The 27,902-nt window shown below is 33.1% G+C and overlaps 1 protein-coding gene and 1 pseudogene across 1 annotated transcript; both read right to left on the reverse strand.

The window, feature by feature from the left end:
- Nucleotides 1-1,742: 1,742 nt before the first annotated feature.
- On the reverse strand, nt 1,743-4,974 carry LOC150028789 (uncharacterized; annotated as a pseudogene).
- Nucleotides 4,975-6,789: 1,815 nt separating this feature from the next.
- Nucleotides 6,790-12,098, reverse strand: MCM2 (minichromosome maintenance (MCM2/3/5) family protein). Its single transcript, XM_068607443.2, has 17 exons — nt 11,822-12,098; nt 11,556-11,737; nt 10,976-11,136; nt 10,713-10,896; nt 10,402-10,621; nt 10,103-10,310; nt 9,745-9,879; nt 9,466-9,657; nt 9,211-9,383; nt 8,939-9,127; nt 8,718-8,834; nt 8,444-8,528; nt 8,215-8,364; nt 7,990-8,115; nt 7,714-7,896; nt 7,334-7,495; nt 6,790-7,250 (listed from the first exon to the last, which is right to left on the reverse strand). Exons 1-17 carry the CDS (start codon nt 12,031-12,033, stop codon nt 7,137-7,139), a joined length of 2,793 nt encoding a protein of 930 aa, XP_068463544.1. The 5' UTR covers nt 12,034-12,098; the 3' UTR covers nt 6,790-7,136.
- Between the last annotated feature and the right edge of the window lie 15,804 nt (nt 12,099-27,902).

Genomic DNA, 27,902 nt, shown 5'->3' on the forward strand with positions numbered 1-27,902 from the left:
TTTAAATTTGTTGAAAAAAAATCAAACTTTAAGAATTAGATTAACTAGGACATATAAAATATAGGTTTAATTACCTTATTGGTCCCAATATTCAATTAAATACAGCGGTTTTAAAAAAATTCAATTTGGTCCCTATGTTTCTTAAAATGTATTCAAAATGGTCATTTCCGTTAAGTCTCACCAAACAACATTAAGGGGTGTTTATGTGGCGGAGACGTGTGATTATGTGGACTGTGAAAGAGGTGAGGTGTCATTTTGGGTAATTAGGGTTTGGGGGCATGAGAGCATGAGATTGGATTGAATAAATTGTAGTCTTTAGGGTTTCAATGCGTAAATGTCCAGGGCTACCGGCTTGTTCACAGAAACGAGTGAGTTGACGTATAAGAGGGTGGCCGTTTGTGGTGGAGTCCGGTGATTCGTTCGTTGGGAGTAGGTCCGTTTGTGGTTCGTTCGTGGGTGTAGGTCCTTTTGTGGTGGAAATGTGTGCCTATAGGTCTGCATCTGTATCATCATGCAGCTGTAATTGAATGGAAGTGCAACAACAGCGATCTAATGCTAGCCATGGAGGTGGGAGCAGGATGACTTTTGTTTCTCCCATTTGCGATCTTGAGAACAACAACAACTGTAAAAAAATGATGGGAGGCAATTTTAGGGGTGTCCAAAGTACAAGGTGAGATGTATTAAACTGTGGTTTATGAAAAAAAAAATGCACTGGTATTGATTTTTTGGTTATTGTTTTGATCAATACAAAGTAGGAGTGTCATAAGCATGGGATGCAATTTTTTCAGAAGGTGCATTGAAGACACTAGAGATGACAAAGATGGAATGATTGTTAGACAAAGAAACAAATTTTGTAGCTTGGAAAAACATCTGAAGATGTCAAGAAAGTGGATTAAGATGTTATTAGTAGGGTTGTGTGTTGTTGTTGTAATAAACATTGTCATGTTGACTATTTTCTTAAAATTCCCATGAGTGACGTATCAATGTATATTTTGGTTGGGATTATAATTGAATGAGTTAATGTAATATGTATTATTGTGTTGAGTTCAATATGTCCAGTATGTAATATGTATCCCGAATTTTGTATCAATGCAAAATGAATTTTAATGAACGAGTTCATAATTTAACAAGTGATTGACATATAAATTATATACTATTTTCTTGTTCTCATGTAGAGTTTCAAGCATACACTCAAATTTTGAACTACTAGGTGATGCAAGAGTACTTCAATATTTAAACAGTAATTTAATAATAAAATAATTGAGTGCAGATTTTCCCAACTTGAAGACAACTAGCAAAAGTCATTACTAAGTTTGACATTAGCTGAGCAGGAAGGAGAACAATACATGTTCAATCCAGTTTTTCCCATCTTAGAGTAAATCAAGAGTCCACTATTCACAGGCTAAGCTACACCAATAGGAATATAAAGTGTAACAAGCACAAACACAAACTTAATTATCATAGATTTGGATAGAAGCAAACTTAATTATCATGGAACTTGATAACATTAATGTACTCCAAAAATTACCAAATACATTCAGTACATGATACATTAACAAATTACCAAATTATGATTCCAAAATACATTAGCAGGAGCCTACAATAATTGGTTTTCAAAATACATAGGTATAAAAATGAGTGAGTTCCAAAAACATTCATGGCTTCCAAAAGTGGCCTCTCATGGACTGTAACTTAAGCCTGGTGTTGGGTCTTGAAAATTTTACACTTGATCTTGTTGTCCTTCAAACTGCCTGAGATGGTTGTGAAACTTTTGGTTGAGTAGGGGGAGATGGTGGAGGGGGTGCGGTTGGAGCTGTCAGACTTGGAGTTTCCTGAGATGGGCCTGATGCACTTGGAGTTGCTTGACTTGGACCTTGGTTAGATGGGTCTGAGTGAGATGGTCGTTGGTGAAATGAGCTTGTGTGGGATGGCCTTGGGTGAGATGGTCGTGCTGCACTTGGACCTTGTTCAAATGATTTTTCAATGCAAGACTTTCTATTGTGGCCAAGCTTATGACAAATCCCACATTTTTTCTTTAATCCAGCTTGGCCTAACTGACTCTTGTTCTTCATTACATCCCATGACTCCAACCTTCTCTTCTTTTTTGGTCTTCCATGCATCTTCTTTGTGGGAGGTGGCACAACATCTGACATTTCAGTGGATAGATAATTGAGTTGTAGACCTCTGCATATGTTTCCTTCTTGTACCAAAATAAAATGAAGTTAACTGGATCGACATTGAAAAATTTCATTGCAGAAAGTGCATGACAACATGGTATTCCAGTCAACATCCATTTTCGGCAAGTGCACTCATGTATGTCCAAGTTAACCGCAAACTTTTGTCCAATGGTAGAGGTATGTCTCACTTCAAATAGGTGATCTGTAGAAGAGCTGTGATGATGGAATTGGTTAGACATATCTAACAAGTAACACAATTACTTTTTAAAATAGTATATGAATGTCGTCATCGAACCTGGGTATCCAATATAGAGTTTGATTTGCCTCCTTTTGTAACTTACTTAAAATCTTTGGACATATTGATCCTTCAAATGAGGCAATTTTCAATCTGTTCTTTGCCCATCTCTTCATTATATAAGTCTTGATATCCTCTAGCATGGTAATGATAGGTTTTGCATGTGCAGGTACAAGCACACTATTAAAGCCTTCAGAAATATTGTTCACAAGTGAGTCACAATTTGGAGTGAATGTGAGCCTTGATCTGGACCAGAACCTAGTACAGGAAAATAAATGATTTCAAAACCTAGGAATTGGTGTGCATAAATGATTTCAGAACTTAGTCAACTTAAAATAAATGATTTCAGAACCTAAGAATTGTGTGCATAAATGATTTCAGAACCTAAGAATGGTGTGCATAAATGATTTCAAAACCTAGGAATGGTGTGCATAAATGATTTCAGAACTTAGTCAACTTAAAATAAATTATTTCAGAACCTAAGAATGGTGTGCATAAATGATTTCAGAACCTAAGAATGGTGTGTAGAAATGATTTCAGAACTTAGGAATGGTGTGCATAAATGATTTCAGAACTTAGTCAACTTAAAATAAATGATTTCAGAACCTGAGAATGGTGTGCAGAAATGATTTCAGAACCTAAGAATGGTGTGCATAAATGATTTTAGAACTTAGTCAACTTAAAATAAATTATTTCAGAAGTTAGACAATGTTGTTGGGCACATTCTACTTGCATATCAAATTAACATTGCACCTAAAAAGCTTATTATGCTCTCTAAAATGTAAGCATCAATAGGCAATGTTGTGAAGCTTTATAAGGTTAGGAATTAAGCGATCAACCAAGTACAAACATTTTGGAAGTGAACAATAGGGAGCAGAATCCGAAATGACATGATATAGGAAAAGTGCATTACATCTAAATCCTACAGTTTTTTACCTTATTAATCAAATTGTAGTACAAACTTAATTTTCAAATGTAACAGTGGTATTCCATGGACTTTTCAATCTGCCATGAGTAAAAGAACAAGTATGAATGCTTGCCTAGGAGGTAATGCAATCAGATGTTTGAATACGGCATCATTGACTTTCTTTATAGCTCTCATCTCCCTCTCCCATGCTTGGGGATATGTGTTATTGGCTGCCCTCCACATTAAGGTTTTCAATTTTTTCCCCGGGAAATTCTTTCTGAAGTTCGCGTACAGGTGTCGAACACAGAACCGCTGCACTACCCCAGGTACGAGTTCTTGAATGGCAGGCAACAAACCTTGTCAAAAGACATATACAATATTTAAATGAAAATTATACACAGACAAAATCAACAATTAACAACAAAGAATATGCCTTTTGTTGGTCAGACATGAAAGTGACGTCTTCACATACATCTACACCCCCAACATCTTCAATTAAAAACTGCAAAAACCAGGTCCAAGAATCTTTGCATTCAACCTCAACCACAACATATGCTAGTGGTAGCATCTGATCATTTGGGTCCCTCCCAACTGCTGTCAACAATTCACCACCATAAAAGTCTTTCAAGAAGCACCCATCCAAAGCAATTATGGGCCTACAAGATATAAAGCTATCCTTGCAGTTTTTTAAGCACACATAAAATATGCTAAAAACTTTTAACCCATTCATGTCTTCAACTTTCATTTTCACTTTCACTGTAGACCCTGGATTTGCACGCATGACCTCATGTGCATAGTCATAAATTTGTTTGTACTGCTCTTGAAATGAAACCTGGACAGTCTTCAATGCCATGGCCATTGCCCGTTGAGCTTTTGACTTACTTATACTTGTGTTCCATTTTTTAACAGCTTTATTCCTTACATCATTACTTCTCAATTTTGGATTTTGACTTAAAGAAGTCTTCAACCTCCCACTCAACCATTTAGTGCTCAACAAATCAACCTTAAACTGCCTAGCACATGTATGTACATCATTTAGTTTCTTAACTTCCAATAGCTTGTTGAGGGTAAGAACCCACAATCTATTTTTCAACTCTTCACAACCTCCACGTGAATACCACATCTCCTGTACTGTTAAAAATCCCATGTCCTTTAGGATGCCAACTATTTCAAAGTAACTCCATCTATCACCGTCACATGACCATGTTGATGTATCACCACCAACATATCTCGCATCACAAAATGTCCCACTATGGTGGACCACAAACTAAAAATAACCTTCTTCCATGATATGAACTTTATTAAAGGTATTCGTGTGAAATATAAATATACACATGACAACAAATAACAAACAACTTACAAAGAAATCATTCACTTAATTATGTCAGAGACCAAACGTTGGACCACACATAGAAAAGTCTTGCACATGGTGGTCCCTACATCATAAACTACTATGTATATGTTCTCTAAAAGTAATCACAAACAGAACCAAATGTCCTAACCTTATAAACGACGAACCACAAAACGACACCACGCTCGACAATGCCTTCGGGTTCCTCAATCGCTGCCCCTTCACGAGCTCTGAATCGCACCATTGATTCGCACCTCACAATCGTAGCTCAAAATCGCACCACACAATCAAACCACGGGAGCACACTTCAAGATCGTTTTTCACAATCGCACATCATTTCTTAGAAACCCTAACCTTAGAATTAAAAATGCCTAATCCCCAAATCAAATTACTAAACCCTAAACCCCCAATTCATCCTGGGCTAAACTAATGTAACCATCCACGTCAGTTGACACATCTCTGCCACATAAGCACGCCTTAACGTCGTTTGGTGCGACTTAACATAAATGACAATTTTGAATACATTTTAAAAAACATAGGGACCAAATTGATTTTTTTTAAAACTAATGTACTTAATTGAATATTGACCCAAAATGTTTGGACCAATAAGGTAATAAAACCTAAAATATATCTCTCTATAAATAAACAGATTCAAATTTATATGTTATAATTAAAAACTATAAAAATCATAGAAAAGTTATTCAATAGTAATATGTGTCCTAATTTTATGGACTTTAATCAAAATAGTGTGTTAGAATGTGTTAATAACATTGTTCCTTTTGGATGAGTTAGAATGTGTTGTTGGATAAGTCGATTTTTTTATATTTTCGTTCAAGCAAGTCAATTCTAGCTCAAGCTAAATAAAACTTATTTTTTTTTCTCTCTTCATTGAAATGAATTATATATAAAATTTTTATAAATGTAAAGTGATTATTAGTTTGTATATTCAATTGATTTAAGGAATTTTTAAATGATATATATTGTAAGAGAATGTTAGAATTCGTATGAAATTGAGGTAATGTATTTGGGATAATGTGTAATTCATTGTTTGTTTATGTATTAAGTATTGACACTTGTGTTGTAACAAATATCTTCTTAACTTCATTGATAATGAGAAACTAAAGAAAGAGTTCATACATAATGACCACCTATGTATACACAACTTAAAGTTGATTAAGCATACTACATGAATATTCTAGAAGGCCAGATGATATTTTGTGGATATGATGTAAATGATTAAGTTTGTATTTAAAATTATTGTAAATTTTATACAAACCTTTTAATATTTGAGAAATTTTGGAGTATTACAATTTATGATTTAAGTAACTATTTTTAAAATTTAAATAATTACCCATAATAAAAAACCATATACACAACCAAAATATTACCTACAATATAATTAAAAAAATATATTTCTTTTATAATTACTTTAATGAAAATATTTTCTAATTTAATAATATATTTTTATTTCAATAATTCTTATTATTTATATCATCATATAAAGAATATATATGATTTGATACCTCAGATATCACTTTTAATTAGACAATTTTACCCTTTAATAAAGAAAAAGAGTATATTTACTTAAGAAAATAAATAATTGAATATTTTCTTTATTTTCTTACATAATTTTTAATACTATTTTTAAGAAATTACATATTTTAAATTGTATTTTAAAATTTTAATTAATTATTAATCGATAAAACTTATTTAGTGGTTGGATTGAATACATGAGATAAGTTTATAAGATAAAAAAATTATAATTTTAAATTTACTTAGACAAACTAAAAACAACGGACTCAAATATTAACAAGATAAAAAAACTTAAATAAAATCGAAGTCAGAACACACTCCCTTTTCAACTTATTTAAATAATGCCATTGATTTTACATCTAAAAAGACACCATAATTAACATATAAAGTGTCTTGAGAACTCCAAAATACCTGCATCGACCTTATAATTTCATTAATCTATATTTTATTTCATCTTCTAAACATAATAAATGACTAATGAAGGATTCATTCACATTTAGAAAGAGTCAATATAACATTCACTGGCTAAAAGAAAGAAGCGCATATTTTAACATAATAAAGAATAAGAATAATTTAAATGTCTAAAAAATGGAAAATACATGTTTAAAAAGGATGAGATCGATTGAAATTACACATTTGTGCAGTCAGCGACGTAACAACAGTAATATAACATGGCCGTCTGCTCCCTGGTCTAGTGGTTTTGGTAATGGGAATTGGTTTCAAGTTCACTTCCTTCCTTCACCTAAAGAACAGTAACTATAATGCTTTTACCAACACCAGTGATTAAAGTAATGACAAGTTAATATTGAAATGATAATATAACAAGATAAGCACACGTAAATGCTCGGTCAATGGTTACAAACGAACAGACATTCAAACTAGGCGATGTCTAATCACTCTCCGTTCTTCATCCAATACAAAATTGGCCCTTGAAAACTGGCTGCTATTAAAGAATGGTTTCAGATCATATATGTCATGCTCTTGAGCCTGCACCATGTCAAAGAAACTTTAGTCAATTCATTGATATCATATCCGTTGGTAACAAACTCAAGGGACAAAATGTTCTTTACCTTGTTGGACAGATCATCTACTTTAACATCTACATAAGTTATCCCTGAAGTAGACCCAGTGACAATTTCTTCGAAATGCAGAGCATTCTTTACAAGCTCCCGGAGAATATAAAGGAGTAGTTCATTATAGTCCTTCTTGAAAGTCATGTACTTTCTAAAGCTCTGGGGAACAGCAAACACAATTTTAAGGGAAGGGTTCAAGGTCATATTTGTCCAGTACAAATTCCATTAATCGTAAAGTGAAATATAATTGCAAAATGGTAGTAGTACGAATATAAAAGAAAAGGGAAAAAGTAAAAATCATTTGTTAGAAAATATTATGCCACGGAATATCAGGATTTAACAGAATTCCAAGACAGGTTAAGAATATTCTTTTATACCTTTTGAAGAGCCTTCTGAACCCCAAACTTTTGTGTTGAAATGAATGATTCAAGTAGAACACGAATTGCCATGTCCACATCCTCTTGTGTAACATGTTGTCTGAGATGCATTCTCGCATGAGCTTCAGACATCCTTATCATGGATTCAATGTGCCTTACAGCAATAGGGACTCCTTGTCCGTGCTATACAAGAAAACAAGAGAAGCATGTCAATGAATCCAATACAAACAATTAACTACAGTCTAGTTTGGGAAAAAAGTTAAGATAGGGTATTACTGAAGATTCCCTCCGCAATTCAGCATAGACATGAGACAGTTTATCCATATCGGCATCTTGTAACCTTGGAAAAATATTCAACTTCGCATATGTGATGTACTTCTTCAGCATATCTTGAGGAAGTATCTGCAAGAAAGCCAAACAACTCTCAAAAGTTAAGACATAAAAGTCATACTCTAAGTTTACCTTAAAGATCACTAAACGCAGCAGGTTCTTGGTAAAGACCTCTGGATCAGCTGGCACAGCAGATTCATGGACATCTTGGGACTCACTATAGGACTTGTCATCTCGGTTAGCACCTTTGGGTTGCGACTTGAAGTGACTGTCAACGACAAACGTTGCAAGCATTTCATCAGTGACGGGATCAACAACATCCTGTAAAACAAAGAATGCCCTCAATAAATATGTTCAAACGAGGAGGTAGACAAAGAAGCGGTGAATTTAAATATATAACCTTCACAACGCAGAGAACATCAAAACGAGAAATAATAGGATCTGTCAATTCAACATTCTGAGAGAATGTTTTGGAGGAATCATATCTGCAAGTGAGAAAACTAAATTTAATACTAAGTTTGGATGCTTGAAAAATGAAACAAAACCGCGCAATATTCGTAGTACATCCAATATCTTTCAATCTGTATGAGATAGAAATTGACACCTTAGCTGGGACACTGATGAAGTGCACCAACTTGGAGACAGATAGAAGCAAGCTTAAAATATTTGCTTACCTTCCTCCAACAGGATTTGCAGCAGCAATTACAGAACAGCGTGCCTGAAGAGATGTAACAATTCCAGCTTTTGATATGCTTATACTCTGCTGCTCCATGGCTTCGTGGATACTCACCCTGGTGACAAATACAAAACTTAGTAGGTCAAGGATAGTTCGTGAGGGTGCAGATTAATAATGTAATTAAAAAAGTTCAAGCAATTTTAAAGTCTATTTCCTAACCTATCTTGGTCATTCATCTTGTCAAACTCATCAATAAGACAAATTCCTCTGTCGGCTAGAACAAGGGCTCCTCCCTCAAGAGTCCACTCCCGTGTGACTGGATCCATGTGAACAGCAGCTGTTAAACCCACGGCAGAAGCCCCTTTGCCAGTCGTGTATACAGCTCTCTGTCCCGTTTTTTCAACGTACCTTGCAGCATATTTTGAAATGTTAATTTATTGATCACAGTTACTAGTTGAAAGATATCAACAAAATAAATTGAAAAATTATACTTGAGAAATTGAGACTTCGCTGTTCCTGGATCACCAAGAAGTAGAACATTTATGTCTCCTCGCAACCGATGCTTTCCTTCGACATTTTTTTCTTGGCCACCAAACATAGCTAAAGCGATTGCAGTTTTAATGTCATCGTGACCATAGATTGATGGAGCAATGGACTTAACAATCTGAAATTCAATCAATCGATAACACATTATGGAACAATATTCCAATTGAAAAAGAAGCACCAGTAAAAACTCAGGTACATACCCTTTCTCCGATTCGAGGGTCTTTGGACAAATTTTCAATCTCTGCAATGTCTTCCTGTGTAAGTTTGTAAGCAGAGAAGAGGTCTTGCTTTTTCGTAACATAATTTGCCTCAACAACAGTGGCAAACACTGGGAACCCATTTTTTGTGTTTAGTGATAAGTCAAAATTATTGGTATAAACACCAGTGACCTCCTGAAAAAACAGGGCATAAAAAATATAAGAATCATCCTGTAATAATCAAGACCAAAAAAAGTAACGAGTCTAGGTAAAAGATGATACAATCTCTTCGCCAGGGCGAGCGCAGTCAATAAGATCATTCAATAATATCACTTCCTTGTATCTTGGAAGCCGACCAGCAGGAACTATTCCTGGACTTTCTTGGAGGGTAAGCTTCTGAAAATTCCTATAAATGGTCTAAAACAAGCACAGAAAGGAAAAAAGAGCTTAGTTATCCTTTTGTCTGCCAAGTTTAATGAGCGTTAACTTATTTTTCAACATGTCAATGTAAAACCCTTTACTAAATATTTAGCTTAGTCCAAATGAAGATCAGTATTCCGCAGGATATGTGCATCCAAAGATTTAATTTAGACATTCTCACTCTCAGATCCATTTTCTAATTTGGACAGAAAAAGTGTACCTGTTCAATATTGACAGTGAATGGTCCTTTCGATTGGCACTCAGGACAGGATCCAACTTTCACCTCAGAATAGGAATTCTGGAAAAAAGGTCCCAAAATTGCCCCACATTTGTTACAGTCATACTTAACCTGCTGCAACTGGGGGAAAACTCCGGAGCGCCTAGTTACTACTCCCCCAATTCGGATCATTGTATTCAAGTGGATTTGCCTGCCCCAAAAGCGAAGCCAAATTTAAGTTATTTCCGTCCAGTGAAAAACACAATATGAGAACGAAGTAATACATCATTTTGTTTTTATACCTTATATTTCGAATCTGATCATAAACTGGCAAGTTGGTAATGCGTACATAAATCTTTTGGTGAATATTTCTGTAGTTTGGATGTAATTCAAAGACAACGCTTTTGGTTACATCTTCCATTACTTCTAATACAGACTGAGGCGCATCAGCCAGCCAAATGGCGATGTTGGGATGAACATAGATAAATTGTTTGTAATCTATCTCTAAACTGCATTTACTAGCTGCATAATAGACACAATGACCAAGTTGCGTAAAAAGGACATTACTCGCTAACGCAAGTATAAGGCATGAACACTTTAGAAAATATATTACCTGACACCATCTCATTTATCAGCCACACATATTCCTTGTCCCGGAGTTCATTTTTCGGATTCACATACGTAAGTAAGAAGTCCTTGAATTTCCTGGCTATAAAGCGGCGCACTTCATCTCTTGTAACCCACTCCCTAAGTGTTCCTTGAACATGATACATCTCATACCCATCATCAAATTCATCCTACATTCCATGTACACATGTTAATTGAAATAAAACCAATGGTGTGAAACTCAAGAATATTTATCAAAGTAGACTGTACATCATCTCTATCATCCTCGGTTTGATCAGTCATAGGAACATCCTCTCTTGAGTGACCTCTTGACCTTCCAGGTGAACTTTGCAGATCATCATCACTTGGTAAAGAAGCTCTAAAATCAGCTCGAGCCCTTTTAGAAGGCCTGTGACTATCATCATCTGTATCTGAAATAGAAAATTCAATAATCAACACCGTTTAACAGTAATAGTTTACAAGGCTTATAGCTAATGGGTAATTTTAGTCCCTCAATTTATAAAGTTTGTGCAATACACCAATAATAAGAGGAAATTCATTTGCTGATCAAGACACATTCCAACTCCTGCTCATACAAACGAATATTAATGTCACGAGTAATACAATAAATTTTCTTGATATAAAAAATTAGTTTGCTTTTCCTTTTATGGCCAGATGAAAATGTATTTTGGGGAGCAAAGGATTGTTTCAAACTATTTTCATTACAAGGAATTGTTTTAGCCCCATTTATAACAATCTAAGTTAAGTCCAATCCAGACAATCAATTTGCGACCCTTCAACTCTTTAATGTATAGCACAAACAATTTGCATCCATTTACAGACAATTTACCTTGGTCGTGGAGAAGCTGGGGAAGCTTGCTGCGATTGGAAACGCGCCCCTCACGTGCGTCGATTTCAATCTCCGCGGCCCTTCGATCCTCGATGATCTGATCAAAGTCTCTGTCATCTTCCAAGGAGTCATCCAGTCCGAACGATTCAAACTGGTCAGCCTCATCCATTCTCCGATAGTCACTGTTCATTCACCCAAGCAGCAAAAAGTTGTAAGTACGAAAATGATTAGTGTTGCAGGAGAAGGAAAAAAAGAAAGAGACTCACTCCATGAAATTGTCGTTGAAAAGATCCTCTCCATCTTCCTCTTCCACGGGTTGTTCATCAAGATCGTCTCGTACGATGTCGAGGTCAACGGAAGCCTCGTCGTCCTCGGAGGCACGGCTGGTGTGAGTGTGAGGAATCTGGTCGGTGTTGAAACCAACGGAAGGAGAGGTCGGCGATTCGGGATCCGGCGACGAAGGGTTTCCTGGTTCCATTTTTCTTTCTCTCTCACTTTCTTCTTCTTCTCTTCTTTTCCTTTGTAAATTTATTCAGGGGTAGCAAACCGCTCTTTTGTGGGGTCCCTCCCTTTGGCGGGAAACGTTTGGCGCCAATTCTCTAACTTGTTGGGCTGACCTGTGTGCATCAAGCTCATTACTATGGGTCGCATTTGGATCTACACTCTAAAGGTTATAGGCAACTTCTTCCTCCACCTCCATATTTTCTTCTTGCACCTCCTCAAATCTTTCAATTCCAAAAGTACCCTTGGGCATAAGGTGCAGGATTTGTTTATTTTTATTTATTTTTTAATTGTATAATCTCTAAAACATTCAAATTCTAGAATTTTAAATGTGAAATAAAAATTTTGTTGTCCAAGAGTTTAAAAGTACTTTTTGGATTTATAAATATATTTAAAATTTTAAAATTCAGAATACAAATTTATATTTTAAATTCTATAACTTATAAGGTATTTTCGAATTAAGAAAATACAATTTTGTATTATGAATTTTACAATATTGTAAAATAAGAAGACTAGTGTGAATGAAGAAGATGAAAAAAAAAGATAAAATTGTCATTTCATGTCTATGGAGATAGAGGAAGAAAGCATGAAGGTGCAGAGAGAAATTGGTCAGGTTATACTGTGGCTATTTTTTGTTGGCTACTAAGAATAAATAATATATGGCAAATTCTTCCTGCACCATATCAATTTTAACCTCCACCATATCAATTTTTTAAATTTCCAAAACTAACCTTATTCCAAATTTAAAAATTCAAAATAATAATTATAATTGAGAAATAAAAAAATATATTATGGAAAAAAATTCTGAACACAAAACTAAAAATACATTCTGGATAAAAAAATTCAGAATTCAAAAATATGTTCCGAAAATTGAAATCCAAAATATTTCAGATAAAAGTTTCAAAAATAATTTTTTCCATTTTTGTGTAAGATTATTTTTGTCATTTAAGAAAGGGTGTTTTTGTCATTTTCTAGAGCTGATTGGGTGCATGCTGAAATTGATATGGTGGAGGGAGAAATTGCCATAATATATATGAAGTTATATGACTCACTGGCCCATCTGTGAGTATTATTTTTAACATTGTCACTTTTTTACAAAAAAAAATTGATATTTTCTAAAAGTATACTTGTCCATGTCAATATTATATCTCTTTTCGGTAAAGCCAATAAACTGGTTCTAATTTTTTTATTTGAAATATATTAATATTTATTAAATATAATAGCAAATTCAATTTTGTAATTTTTAACTATAAGATTATGTAATTTGTTTATAAATATAAAAGAGACTTAAAACTATTAATATAAAAAAATTGTAAAAATATAATATATTTCTCTAGTTAACAAAAAATTATTATAAATTATTTATTTATTCTTTTATAAACAAATATTTTACTATTTTTTTTTATAACAAAAAACCGCATAAACAATTTTATTCATTTTATATGTATATATATATTAACATTGTTATTAGCCTCATAGTTTCTAAGAAATATAGATTAATAGTGATATGGAATGAAGATGTTATCTTCCTCTCCTAATTACCTCGATATAATTTTGCATTTGTGACTTCATTTTAGAGTGAATTGGCCTGGTATGGTACTTACACACCTTAATTTATTATTTTATTGCATGTGCATTTAAGCAATGGAGTTTGTTTTGGTTTGTGACATTCCAATGAACTGAAATCAGTGTTTCCTTTTTATGTTATTGTTAGAAATATCTTTCTTCAATTTTTCTGGTTCAACTAAATCATATTTTGTAGGCAAATTCTCCTTGTAACTCCCTACATTCTTTCTACACTTACATATATTTTTCTTCGTTTATTGGGTGGAAAGTGTAGTAACCTCTTCATTTTCAAGAGATTTTCACTGTTTGTGGTGGTCCGTGATGATTGTTGGTGATAAACAGCAGTTGAGGCAAATATTAGTGTTTTATTATTCGTTTTTTTTTTTTTACATTTTTTCTATGTATCCAAAATATATTTATAAATTTTGACATAATTTATAAATTCTGTAATTTTTAAAATATTTTTTTTTAAAAAAACATCTATTTTGGATTGTAAAATTAGGGAAATATTTTTAGATTCAAAAATATGTTACCACTTTTGCAATTAAGAACGTGTAAATAAAAAAAACATGTTTCTAAATAATAAAATCTAAAATATATTTTTTAAGCATAAAATAGTCTTTTTGCCTCATTTATAACATGTCCCAGAAGTTATGGTGATGCAGGAAGAAACAACACTACACCATTACACTTTGTTTGGGCCAAGAAAAGTTGGTCCAATTTGTAAAAAAATTGGGGCAAATTCTTCCTACACCCAACATTTTTCAACCCACATCCAACACAATTTAAAAAATTCCAAATATAACTTTTATTCTGAAAATAAAAATTTAGAATAGAAAATAATACATTCTGGAAAAATATATCCGGAAGAGCTTTTTGTGTTCCAATATAAAAATCCAGAAAAAAAATCAAAAGTCCATTCTGAATAAGAAAATTCGTAATATAAAAAATAATACATTAAAAAAATTTTCGTCTTTATTAAAATTGTGTGCAGTTATATGGTACAAGAACCAATTGTAAAAAATTGGATGTAATATTTATATTGCGTGGTTTTGTTCCTAAAAATATGTGAAGTAGTTACTTCCAAAAAAAACATGTCGAAGTTAAAAAAAAAGTGTTTTTGGAGAACTTTTTCGAAAAATATTTAAAATTAAAAAAATTCCAACAATGTTAAAGTATTTGTATCTTCACATGTTTTAGAGAATACATCAATAAGTGTTCAAATAAATTTAAATTAATGAAATTATCAAAATATAATTTAGATGATATTCAATAGGTTCAAACATGTAATAAACTATTAAATAATATAATAGTCTTTAGTTAAAATCATGAAAGTTTGTTATTTATATATTTAAAATAATCTAGCTTATGTTTATGTATATTACTGTATTGGTAATATGATTAATTCCTTAATAACTTAATTTTTCACTAGTTTTAGAAATTGATTAAACATCGATAAAATTAACGATATAAGGAAAATGCATAGTTGAAATTAAATAATTATTTATTTGAGGAATCTGAAAAATAAAATTGTTACGATGTTAACCTAATATTTAGGGAATAAAAAATATTCATTGTGCATAAGGAAGTGTAATTAACATTTCCAGAGAAACTGATTTTGAACTCTCTAATTCAGAAACCTAAAACTGTTTCAAGGTTTTAATGTGACATTGTGAAATTCATATAATTACCTTTTTGTTTTTACATTAAAATTAATAATTAATTTTATCTGGTAGTTTTTTTTTTAAAAAAAATCGTTCTAAGACTTTTAAAAATATGTAATCTAGTTTTTTCTGTTAAATTGACACGCGAAGAGGGTGATGTCTATTAGGATGAACGCATTGGCTTCGACCTGATCACGGCATTGGTGACGATCGGAAGTGCAGCATTGCGGGTCGCGCTCTAGTGTGGCAGCGACGAGCGTAGGAGGAGGCGTGACGGGGGTGGTGCCGCTCGTGGTGGTGTGCGGCAGCTAGGGTTCCGTTTCTTGGGGTTCTTGGTCTGTTTCGTGGAGGGTTTGGTGCGCGGATATCGTTTTCGTCCTGGGCTGGTGGCGGATTGCGGTTCTGTGCAGGTTGGTACTGAAGTGGCGTGGCAGGTTTGGTGTTGTTCTGGAGAAGTGCAGTGAACGTGGGTTGCTGGGTCTGCACGCTGCTTTTCCAAACGGCGCAGCTTGTGGTGTGGAAGTGTGGGGTTTGCGTTCTCAAAGCGGTTCCTAGTGCAGAACGTTCGGGCAACTTTATTTGTTCTCTCTCCTCCAAAGAGTTGTTTAGTTAGCTTTTTGGAATGATGGAGGATTCTACGGTTACCTCATATCTATACAAAGAAAGTATATGATATATCTATACAAAGAAAGTATATGATATGTCTAGTCAAAGAAAGATTTTTTTTCTTATCTTTTGAAAATACATGTGACATTTCTTTGTCTTAGTTACCTATTTGTTACCTATGTCTTGTATTAAGGGAGATATGATTGTTGTCCGATTAATGAGACAGATTATTTGGCGGGTCTTGAGTATTATAAGATCTATCTTTTATAGTTAAATTATTTTATCTAAGGGTGATAAACCTCTAACAAACCTGATTTAACTAAAAAATTGCAGTCGGTGTGGAAGGCTCTTGGACCATGGAAAACAATTTCTCTTGGGAAGGGTTTCTATGAGTTTGAGTTCGCTTCTTTAGAAGACATGTGATGGGTCTTCGGGATGAGTTCCTTAAAGTTATCTCCTGGTTTCTTGGTTTCTTGAGATTGTTTGCCCATACAAAAAACTTTGTTTCAGCTACCATGAAGAGTACAAAAACTCAGGTCTGGGTTAGAATCTACAATTTGCCTTTGGAGTATTGGAGACCAAGGGTAATATTTTCTTTCATCAGAGATCTTGGTACTCCTTTGTCTTTGGATGAGCATACTATGAGAAAGAATAGGGGTATGTTTGCTAGAGTGGTGGTTGATATTGATCTGTTGTCCCCTCTTCCCGATCACCTCTTGGATGAACATTCAGACTTTGCTTTTGTAGCTTTGGTGTGGAATATGAATGGCTCCCTCCATTTTGCTCTCACTGTAAGATGATTGGGCATGAGCTTGATCAGTGTCGGGTGATTCGTAATCATGGTCGTGCTCCTGGGCCTCAACATAAACTTTCTCAAAAGACAACTTTTGATGAACGGGAACATGGGAGGATCACAATTCCTAAACAACGTAAGGAGTATCGGAAAAAAGATCCACAGTCGAAGCTCATGGAAGGCCCCACTGATAAATTGAAAATTGATGCTAATGGTGGGGCTAATACAAGGTCACTCTAGGGTCACTTTGCTTATGATAAAACAAATGGAAAGGAGGATGATTTTGCAGATATACCTTCTCTCAAGGATGCCTCAGATCATGATAGGTCCCCATCCAGGCACGGGTTGTCCACTCCCACTTTGAATTTCCCAAAACTGGGGATGTTAAAGAATTCACTTGCTATTATGCAAGTCAAGGGCTCAGAGTCACATTCAGTTATGACTCTTATTGATGATCATCATGTGGAGGTCTCTGCTCTTGTGGTTGTACCATCTCCGTTACGTCCTACCTCTCCTCGGATGGCTAAATCACCTGTAGTTTCTAAAGCACTAATTAAGACTCCAATTGATGGTCATCATGTGGATGTCTCTACTATTGTGATTGTACCATCTTCATCGCCTCATACCTCCCCTCAACAGTTTAAATCTCTTGAGGATGTTAAAACACTATTGTTGGTCCTACAAAATCACTTTTCCTTTCTTGATGGTTTGGAAACTATAGATGTTGTTTCAAGATTTTGGGTTGATCCTAATAAGATGGAGGAGGATGTCAGTGATACCGGGGAGGAAATAGTTTGCACTAAAAGAAAACCAGGGAGACCACCTAAGGGGACGGGTAAATCCAAAAAAATTGCTAAGGCAATTCTCTCTACAATGTTACAATGAAGGACTTTTCATTTTTCTGGAATGTTAGAGGATTTGGTAAACCACAAAATTATGGAGATGTTGATCAGTTTACTTAAACTACATAAAACCCTCTTGGTTTTTCTTATTGAACCTATGATGTCGTACATTGATGCTTTCGACGTCCTTTTCAAATCTGTTAATATGCATTTGGTGGTTATGTCTCATATTCTTAATAAAGCTACTAAGCTTTAGTGTTTGTCAGTTTTTAATCTTGTCAAAAAATTATTGGTCAATGATCAATTTATTTCTGTAACTTGTCTTCTGCATGATAAATGTTTTAGCTTTGCATGTGTTTATGGTGCTAACACATACTTGGCTAGACGATTTTTGTGGAGGGATCTTAGTTTCTATACATGGCCTTGGTGTATTATCGGAGATTTTAATGTTGTGCTCTCGACGAATGACTGTAAAGGGTGGTGGCTCCTAATTAGGTTTTTTGTAATGAATTTCTTGATTGGATTAATACTAATGATCTTTGTTATATGCCTTTTACTGGATCTTATTATACTTGGTGTATGGAAGGAAAGGGTTCATAGAATTCATAGAAGACTAGATAGGGCTTTATGTAATGGAGTGTGTCTGGATGAATGAGATTCTTGTACTTATGAGGTTCTTGTTAAAAATTGTTTTGATCATTCCCATATTCTTGTTACTCTTGCTAGTAATTCTTCGAGAAAGGTTAGCAATTTCATTTCTTTTCTATGTGGCTCCAAGATACTTCATGTCTAAAGCTTATTCATGATTCTTGGGCTAATAAGGTTGTTGGTTGTCCTATGTTTATTTTGCAACATAAGTTAAAAATGTTGAAAATTGAGCTCCGAGACTGGAATAAAAATTCTTTTGGTAATGTTCACAATGCAGTTCTTCTTAAGCAAGGTCTCCTCCTTGGTATTCAACAAAACTTAGAGATTGTTGATTTTTCTGATATTGATGGGTTTTTCTGTTAAGAAAAGATTGCTAAAGAGGAGCTTAATCATGCTCTTCACTGTCAATATTTGTTTTGGAAAGAAAGGGCTAAGATGTTATGGTTCAAAGATGGAGATCGAAATACAACTTTTTTCCATGTTGTGGTCAAAAGGAGGAATAACAGGTGGAATTCATTGTCTACGGATTGATAATGAGGTTACTGAGGATCCTAAATTCATTGAGGATCATATTTTGGACTTTTATAAAAAATTTTATGTTGAGTCTACTTCTAATGTTTCAGATACAAGTAATATGGAAGATTTTATTAGTTTTTGTATTCTTGAGCTAGTTTCCTCTTAGGAGAATATGATATTGGTTAAATGTTCTGATTTTTTGGAAATCAAGACTGTTGTTTTTAATCTTAATGGTAATAGTGCTCCTAGTTCTGATAATTTTGGTGGTGTTTTATATCATTCTTGTTGGGACATTATTGGGACAGATGTTTGCAATGTTGTTCAACATTTTTTTAAACAAAATTGGGTTATCTCTGGAATGAACAATAACGTGGTATCTCTTATTCCTAAGATATAAATATTACAAGTCAATTGTTGTTGCTAATTTTAAATTTAAGATATTGGCGGATAGGCTTACACTTGTGGCTGCTAGAATCATTTCTCCTAATCAATATGGGTTTGTGTATGGTAGACAGGTTTAGGATTGCATTGGTATTGCTTCTGAAGCTATTAACATGCTTTCTAAAAAGGTTAAAGCAGGTAATATGGCTTACAAAGCTGATATTCACAAAGCCTTTGACACTTTGAGTTGGAAGTTCTTATTATTAGTTTTGACACGTTTTGATTTTCATCATTTGTTTTTCGGTTGGATTAGTACAATTCTCCGTTCATCCATGCTTTAGATCATAATAAAAGGCAGTTTGGTGGGGTTTTTTCCTTGCAGTAAAGATGTCAAACAAGGTGATCTTTTGTCTCCTTTACTTTTCTGTCTTGTAGAGGAAGTTCTTAGTAGAGATATCTCTAAGCTTGTGAATGATAAGAAAATTTTACATATGGCTAGTCCGCTAGGTTATCTCACTCCCTCTCATATTTTATATGTTGATGACATATTTGTTTTTTTAGAGGGAATATTAAGTCTCTTAGAAATTTGAGTATTTTTCTTAAAACATATGGTGATTTTTTTTGGTCAATATGTTAATAACTCTAAAAGTAGTTTTTTCACCATGGATAATTCGGCCAAATTTCTCACCAAAATTCAACGTATTATTTATTGTAGTCATGGTTGTTTGCCTTTCAATTTTTTAGGAGTTTCTATCGTTGTTGGTGCTCCAAAGTGTCGATTTCTTCAACCTTAGGCTGATAAAGTCAAATTGAAGCTAGCATCTTGGAAAGGTAAATCTCTTAGCATGATGGGTAGAAATTCAGTTGGTCAATATGATGATTACTGGATTTTTAGATTATAGCTTTAATATGTATAAATGGACTATTTCACTTCAGTGGTACTTTTATTAATTTATGGAATGATAAATGGTGTTCTACTACTTCTTTAGCAAATATTGCAAGGTTCTTCGATGGTGCTAGCATTTTGGATACAATATATATATATATAATCATATATATATATATATATATATATATATATAATCTATTCATAAATTTGGTTGGAATAAGTTAAATATGTTTTTAGAATGTTTCTCCTTTTATTCTAGTTTGAAATAGTTGTACACTTTTGTTCAATGCAGTTCATGAATAATACATTTTACAATTTCAATTCATATCAATTCTCCACAAAGTGGTATCAATAGCATAGGGAGGAGACTTCTGTGGTTCCCGAAAGATAGTGTGAGGAGTGTGTTGCTGGAACACTGTTGGAGCACATGAGAATCTGTATAATTACAACCCAAGAAGAGAGGAGTTGACTGTTGCGGGTGGTAACTGTCATGGCTGCAATTAATATGATTCTAGGGAGTTTTCCAGCATTTGATGGGAAGGATTATGATGATTAGGTTGTGGAGATGGAAGTCATTATTGGTTTTCAAGAATTGGAAGAAGTTGTCAAGATTGAGTTTCAAGATTCAACCAAGCTTGAAACTGAGGAGCAAGAGAAAAAGTATGAGAAGCAGTTAAAAGAAAATAAAAAGATTGACTGCAAGGCACGGATGTTGCTGCATCAATGTGTCTCAGCTGTCATTTTTCAGAAAATCTCAAAAGCTAAATCTGCTAATCATATTTGGGACATACTGAAATAGACATATGGAAATACTGACAGGGTTAAGAAGGTGAGATTGCAATCACTCATAAGACAATTTAAATTGTTGTCCATGACTGATCAAGAATCAATGTGTGATTATTTTAGTAAAATCCAAGCAATTGCAAATTCTATGTGAGGCTGTGATGGGCAGGTGCCTAATTCAAATGTGGTTGAGAAGATTATGAGAACTTTGACTCTTGCCTTTGATCACATTGTCGTGACAATTGAAGAATCCAAGGATTTGGATGCAATGACAGTATAATACTCCAAAATTCCCTTGAAGCACGTGAGCAACGGTTAGTTCTAAGAAAAGGTAAAGAAAATGTAGTATAACAAGTTTTTCAGGCTCAAACTGCTAGCAAAGGCAAAGGTTGATGAATATATCTATCGAAACAAACGAAAAAGAAACGAAAAACAAAACATAAATCATGGATCAATTAAGCCCTCTCGGGGACTTGCTTAAGAATGAGAAAGAGGAATCTTATGTAAATACCACAGAATAAGGTTTGGTCCTATTCATGGGGATTCTGTAACTATTCCATTCCAAAAAGATAAAAAAATTCAAAAGAATTGGGATTTTTTGGAGATTGGATGCAGTTACTAATTCATGAATTGACATGTACAAAATGAAAACTTCATTCTCGATTCTACAAGAATTTTTATGAAAGTCTTTCTTTAAATGGCTGAAAAAAGAAAGGAAGAGGAAAAGCAAGAGAAGTTCAATCAAGTGACTAGCCTGCCTCAAGCAATCAAACCTAGAGTCAAAACAGTGTGCAGAAGCAGAAGTTGGTTGCTAACAGAGGGATTCAAGATCATGGATCCAAGAAATTCCACGATAAAAGAAATTTGCAGTGTCATAATTGTGGCAAGTATAGTCACTTTGCAGCTGAATGTTGGGGAGCTTATCACAAAAACAACACTGATAAATTATCCAAGAAAGATGAAGCACATCTAGCTAAAGAAGATTCAGATAAGTGTTATTGATGGCCACTACAAATTAGGATGAAGATGCTTTGGTACTTAGACACAGTTTGTTCCAATCATATGACTGGCAACAGAGAGTGGATTATTGATTTTGATTCTAATGTAAAAAATAGTGTGAGATTTGCAGATAATTGTATGATCTCTGTTGAAGGAATTGGCAAGGTCAGATTTACTTGTAAAGATGGAAAAGTTGATTGCATGAATGATGTCCTATACGTGCTATCAATGAAGAACAATGTAGTCAAACTCGTAACTTGTACAAGGATCGGAAAGGAGCTAAAAGATCGTAACTCGACTTGTAAGAGTTACTAACATATGAAAAATAATATTCAAATACATAACACAACTGAAAACAGTTCATAAAATCATAAATTGTTCATAAAAAAAAAACTAACTTCACATAAATTGTTCCCACAAAAAACAACTAACTAGTTTCATAAAGCCATAATAAAAGACACTCTCTTGGAGAAGAAAAAAATAACATAGTGTCTGTGATGGAGAATGAGAGAGAAGAGAAGAACGTGACGACAACAACGACATTTGTGAGAGGCAGCAGTGAAGTCGCAACCGGTGGCGGTGGTGTTCGCAACTGGTGGCAATGGCATTCGCGAGCGGCAGTGATGGAGTTCTATGGTGCGATGTTTGTTCTCTCTTTAGGGTTTCTGATTGTTCACTCTTCACTCTACAAAAATATGATTTGGGTCGTACTAGCCGCATTGGGCCACGCTAGGTTAAAAAAATTTAGGGTTTAATTTAGGACAAACAACATGCCGCACTACAGTACGAGGCAGCTTAGAGACGGTCTCCGATGCAGCGATCCAGCGAGCTCCACGCCGACGCGATACAATTCGCTCCGGCGTGGATCCACCGTCCGATTCAACTCGTTTTGGCCTCCGAACTCGCTGCATCGTACGATTTTGCGAGTTTACTTGCGTTTTTAACTACATTGATGAAGAATAATCTTCTCAGTTTAGGCCAACTACTGGCAAAGGGATTCAAAATGTCAATGGAGCAGAATTTCATCAAGATCTATGATAAAAAATCAAGGTTAGTTCTTAAGGCACCTTTGTCTAAAAATAAGACTTTTAAGACTAACCTTCATTTTTCATCAATTTGTTGTGGCATTACAAATTCGACCATTTGAATTTCAAGAGTTTGAATCGACTAAGCAGTAAACAAATGGTCACAGGGTTGCCACCAATCAACCTATGTCATAAGACATGTGAAGGTTGCCTATTTGGAAAACAATTAAGAAAGAATTTCAAAAACTCTGGATTTCAAAGAGCAAAGAAGCCTTTGGAGGTTGTATATTGAGATGTTTGTGACCCTCTAGACAACAATTCACTTGGAGAAAATAGGTATTTTCTTCCTTTTGTGATGAATTCATAAAGAAAATTTGAATTTACCTATTAAAGGGGAAAAGTGAGGGGTTTAGAAGATTTGTAAAATTTTGTGATAAGGTTGAAAGACAAAAAATTATTTGGTAAAGTTATTGGTTGAGGTTTTAATATTTGAAATAAACTACACCTACCATTTTTCAGTGAATTATTCTTTAAATGAGCTGAAGAACCTCTTAAAAAAGTTAATCCTCTTTCAAAAACTGCTGATACTTTTTTATTTTATTTTATCTTAAAAACTGTTTTTTACAATAAAAACTCTTATTTTCATTTTTTTATAAATAATTATTTAAATTTATGTTTTTTTCTTTCTATTTTTTATATAAAATTATTTCAATAATTTTTTATTTTATTATTTAATATTTTTTTTTAAAACTGTATTTTAAAATAAAAATTATTTACATTGTTTTTTATTTTTTATAATAATTATTTAAATTTCTGTTTTATATTATAAATTCAACATTTATTCATATTATTTATTTTAATTTAAAAATATATTATATTATATTTATTATGTATTTTATTATTCATAATAATAAAGTTTAATTCACAATTAAAAAAATTAAAAAATAATTAATGATTCAAATTTCAATTGTATAACCATGATACGTGGCTTAAACAGTGCGACAGAAACAAGGGTGACTGATCCTTGAAGGCTGTTTCTTCCTGTCATATATTCTTCTTTCACCATGCATTTTCATATTTCCAAAAATATTTCTGTGTAATATTTTGGATTATGTAATTCGGAAGTCTTTTTTCAAATTCGTAATTAGTTTTCAGATTATATAATTCATAAACCTCTTTTCAGATGCATGATTAGTTTTCGGATTATTTAATCCGAAAGTCTTTTTTAGCTTCCATATTATATAATTTGAAAGTCTTTTTTCAAATGTGTGTCCGGATTACATAATCCGGAAACTACTCTATAGGAATGATACAAGAAGGATAAAAAGATATTTTCACATTTTGTATGGGGTAGCAGAAGAACTTGTGGAGGTGCAGGAAGAAACAATCATCATTGAATTGGTTGCAGGGCGTGCTGGTTGCTTTGATGTTTTGGGCCTTACGGTTTGGCCCAAATATACTTTCTGATTTTTTTTATATTAAATAATTATCTAAAATAGTAGGATTTAGACCATGCGACACTGAACATGATTGGATGTAATTTTATCAAAAAGAAAGTTTAAATTTGGTCAAGAGCTAAATTTTAATTTCTTTATTTAAAAGTAAAGAAAAAAATTATAATTTAAATTTCTAAAAAGTAATTATTGTGAAAAAGAATTATTTATTAAAGCATATATTTTAAAAATCAATAATTTTAAAACTATGTAAATAAAAAATTTTGTTACCATAGTTAATATTTATAAATTTTTAAATAACTTATCTTTCTAATTTAAATTTGGAAAGTTTTATAGATAAAAAAGGAAAGAAAGAATTTTAAAATATAATGAAAAATGTTTTATATGATTTAAATTATTGATTTGTGAATAATAGATATAATAATTAAACTATTTATAAATATAATATTTTTTCGTAAATAACTATTCAAAGAAAATAATAATTTATAAAAATAATTTATTTATGAAGAATAATATTCCTTGTCTTTTTTTATCTATTCTTATTATCATAATTATTTATTTTAATAATTATGTGTATGATTAAAAAAAAATTTAAAATTAGCTTATAATATTTTTTAACAGGATTTATTTTTATATTTACATTTACATTTTCTTAATTTTCATTTTATTTATAAATAAATAGTTATTAATATTATATTTTTAATTCAATACAGAATTAAATAATCACTTCTCTAAATATTTAATTTCATACCAATTTTTTTTTTCTTTATAATTTTTTTCAATTAATTCGTTCTTAAAATAATTATTTTTTAAAATAATTATTTTTAATTTTGTAATATCTTTAAATAATTTTTTTTAATATAATTATTTTTCTAAATTATTTGTTTTAATATATTTATTTTTATAAAATATTATTTCTTGGTATAATTACCTCTCTAAATTTTTAATTTTAAAATATATTTTTCTACAATTTTATTCAAAATATTTGTTTTTTAAGGTAATCTTTTTTATTTTAAATTTTTCTTCCCTTATTTTTAAATAAAAAAAATGACTGGAAATTCTGTTGTCTAAAAATCGAGTTGTGAATCATATTTATTCAATCACGTAATCTGATTTTCTAATAATTAAATTCTGAAATGTTACTCTAAATCATATTATTTGAATAATTATTTGAGTGAATAAAATAATATTTTTTTAAAAACATAGTGATTCATATTATGGGATTTTGTGCTTATGGTGTTAAATTAAAAAACAATTTATCATATGATAAAGGTTAGTTACTCTTAAATCTTTTGAAACACTTAATTAAATAATAATATTTGTAGTTGGTTTATTTTAAATTATTTTATATTTCAAAATAAAAATATCACACTATTGACGTTGGATAGATGTGCTTTAGAAAATAAAATATTTATCTATGATCCTTCTATATAGTATAAAAAATATTTTCTAAACATGATAGTTTGCACAAAAGAGTCTCTCATCTAATTCGGCGACAACATGAAAAATTATATTTCACTCGGTAACTTTGCCTCATAACAAGATATTACAGTATATATTTATAACCTCGATTAAAAATATAAGCTAACTAAAGAATATTGTTTATGAATTAATTGAAAAAATGGAAGATGTCTCTTTTTTAAATACAACTAAAAAACACAAATATAAATCAAAGTAATATTTGATGACCAAATTATATATATTATCTTTTAGTAACGGTTATAATTGAAGTTTAAGTTGGATTTCCAAATGAAAAATAGAGTGTGTGCAAAAACTTAAAAATAGAGTGTGAGAAAATTCTAGTAATTTTTGTTATTGTTGGAGGAGATCTTAGAAGTGCAGCAGAGACTGGATCTGCACCGAGATTATCGCACGTCGTTGCCCATCCACCCATGAATCGTGGTGGCATGACCGGGAACCTTCACGCCTCCGCACTGCTGGTCATGCGGAATCTTGAGAACGTTGCAAGAAACGTGGGTGGTTGGTTCCTCAATTCCCGTGGGTCTTCCCCCATCTCCGACAGCGGTCATGGCTCAACTAGGGTTTGAAGATGCGGCAGTTTTGGGTTTCTCCATTTATAAATACCGCATCCCTTTGCTTTAGAATACACATCTCTCACTCACCTTCTTCATCTTCCTCAACCCACCACCATTGTGCACCTTTCCTCTTCACTCACCTTTTCATTTTCTTCTTTCTCTCTCTTGATTTATTCTTTTACTTTATAATTATTTTTTTGGGTATATTGAGTTTTTACTCTTTTAAGAGTAACTTGCTAGTTCTGATTCTTAGAAATTTTTGAGAAGTTCCTCTTTTATCTTGTGAGACTTGCGCAATACATTGCGGATAAGTCCTTACAAACAGTTATAGCTCATGCCTTGGGAAATCAATTTTGTTCATGTTTAAAGCCTCATTTACTACAATCGTAAGTACTTATGGCTGAAAATACGAACAACAACAACAACGCTGCTCCGGAAACGTCAAATGTTGTTTCCGCAATGCAAACCATTTATGCAAAACCATTTCCATATGTCTCGAAAATTGAAGTCTTCACCGGTCAGAATTTCTGACGTTGGCAAGAATGCGTGTCCACCCTATTGGACATGTACGAAGTTGCTTTTGCACTTACAACTTCCAAACCCGACTCAAGCATGGTTGCGAAACAAGTTGATGATTGGATCCATGCAAATAAGGTATATTGTCACACCTTACTCAGTGTGTTATCTAACAATTTGTTCGATGTCTATACTTCTTATAAGGAAGCAAAAGATATTTGGGATTCTCTTATCCTTAAATACACTATCGAAGACATCATAGACAAAGGTTCGTGATCAGAAACTACTACCGTTGGGAGATGATCGAAGGCAAAGACATCAAAATCCAGATAAACGAATATCACAAGCTGCTTGAAGATATCAAAGCTAAAAGCATAACCTTATTGAATGAATTCGTGTCCGAACTCTTGATCGAAAAGCTTCTACAATCTTGGACGGATTACAAACAACAACTGAAGCTCAGACACAAACAAATGTCACTATCATATATGATCACCCGCATCATCATTGAAGACACAAACAAGAAGGAGTGCGCTGCTGCAAAGGCCAAAATTTTGTCTGCCAAAGCAAACGTGGCAGAAAACAAACTAACTCCAAAAAGGTACGAGAAAAAATCTGATCACAAAAAGAAATATAATAATAAATTCTCTCGTCCCAATAGAACTAACCCCACTTTCAAGAAAAAAAAGGTAATTTCTTTGTTTGTGGAAAGTCTGGTAATCATGCATCTCAGTGCAGACATATGGCCAAAAACGACTATCCCCTTAAGGCAAATCTAGCTGAAAAGGAAGATACAATTGTGGCAGTCGTTTCACAAGTAAATCTTGTGACAAATGTGAGCAAATGGGTGGTAGACTCTAAGGCTACTAGGCACATCTGTGCAAACAGAAATGTGTTTACCTTCTACACAAGTGTGGGGGATGGAGGAGAACAAGTTTACCTCGGTGACTCCATGACAACTCCTGTCTTAGGAAAATGAAAAGTTCTTCTAAAACTCACATTTGGTAAAACTCTGGCTTTGAGTGATGTGCTACATGTGCCATCGATTAGAGTTAATTTGGTCTCTGTAGCATTGCTAAGAAAAGTTAGGGTTAAAGTGTCACTTGAATTTGACAAGATTGTTATGAT

The sequence above is a fragment of the Phaseolus vulgaris genome, chromosome 3 (genome assembly GCF_051622355.1).
Source record: "Phaseolus vulgaris cultivar YP4 chromosome 3, ASM5162235v1, whole genome shotgun sequence".
NCBI classification, from domain to species: Eukaryota; Viridiplantae; Streptophyta; class Magnoliopsida; order Fabales; family Fabaceae; genus Phaseolus; species Phaseolus vulgaris.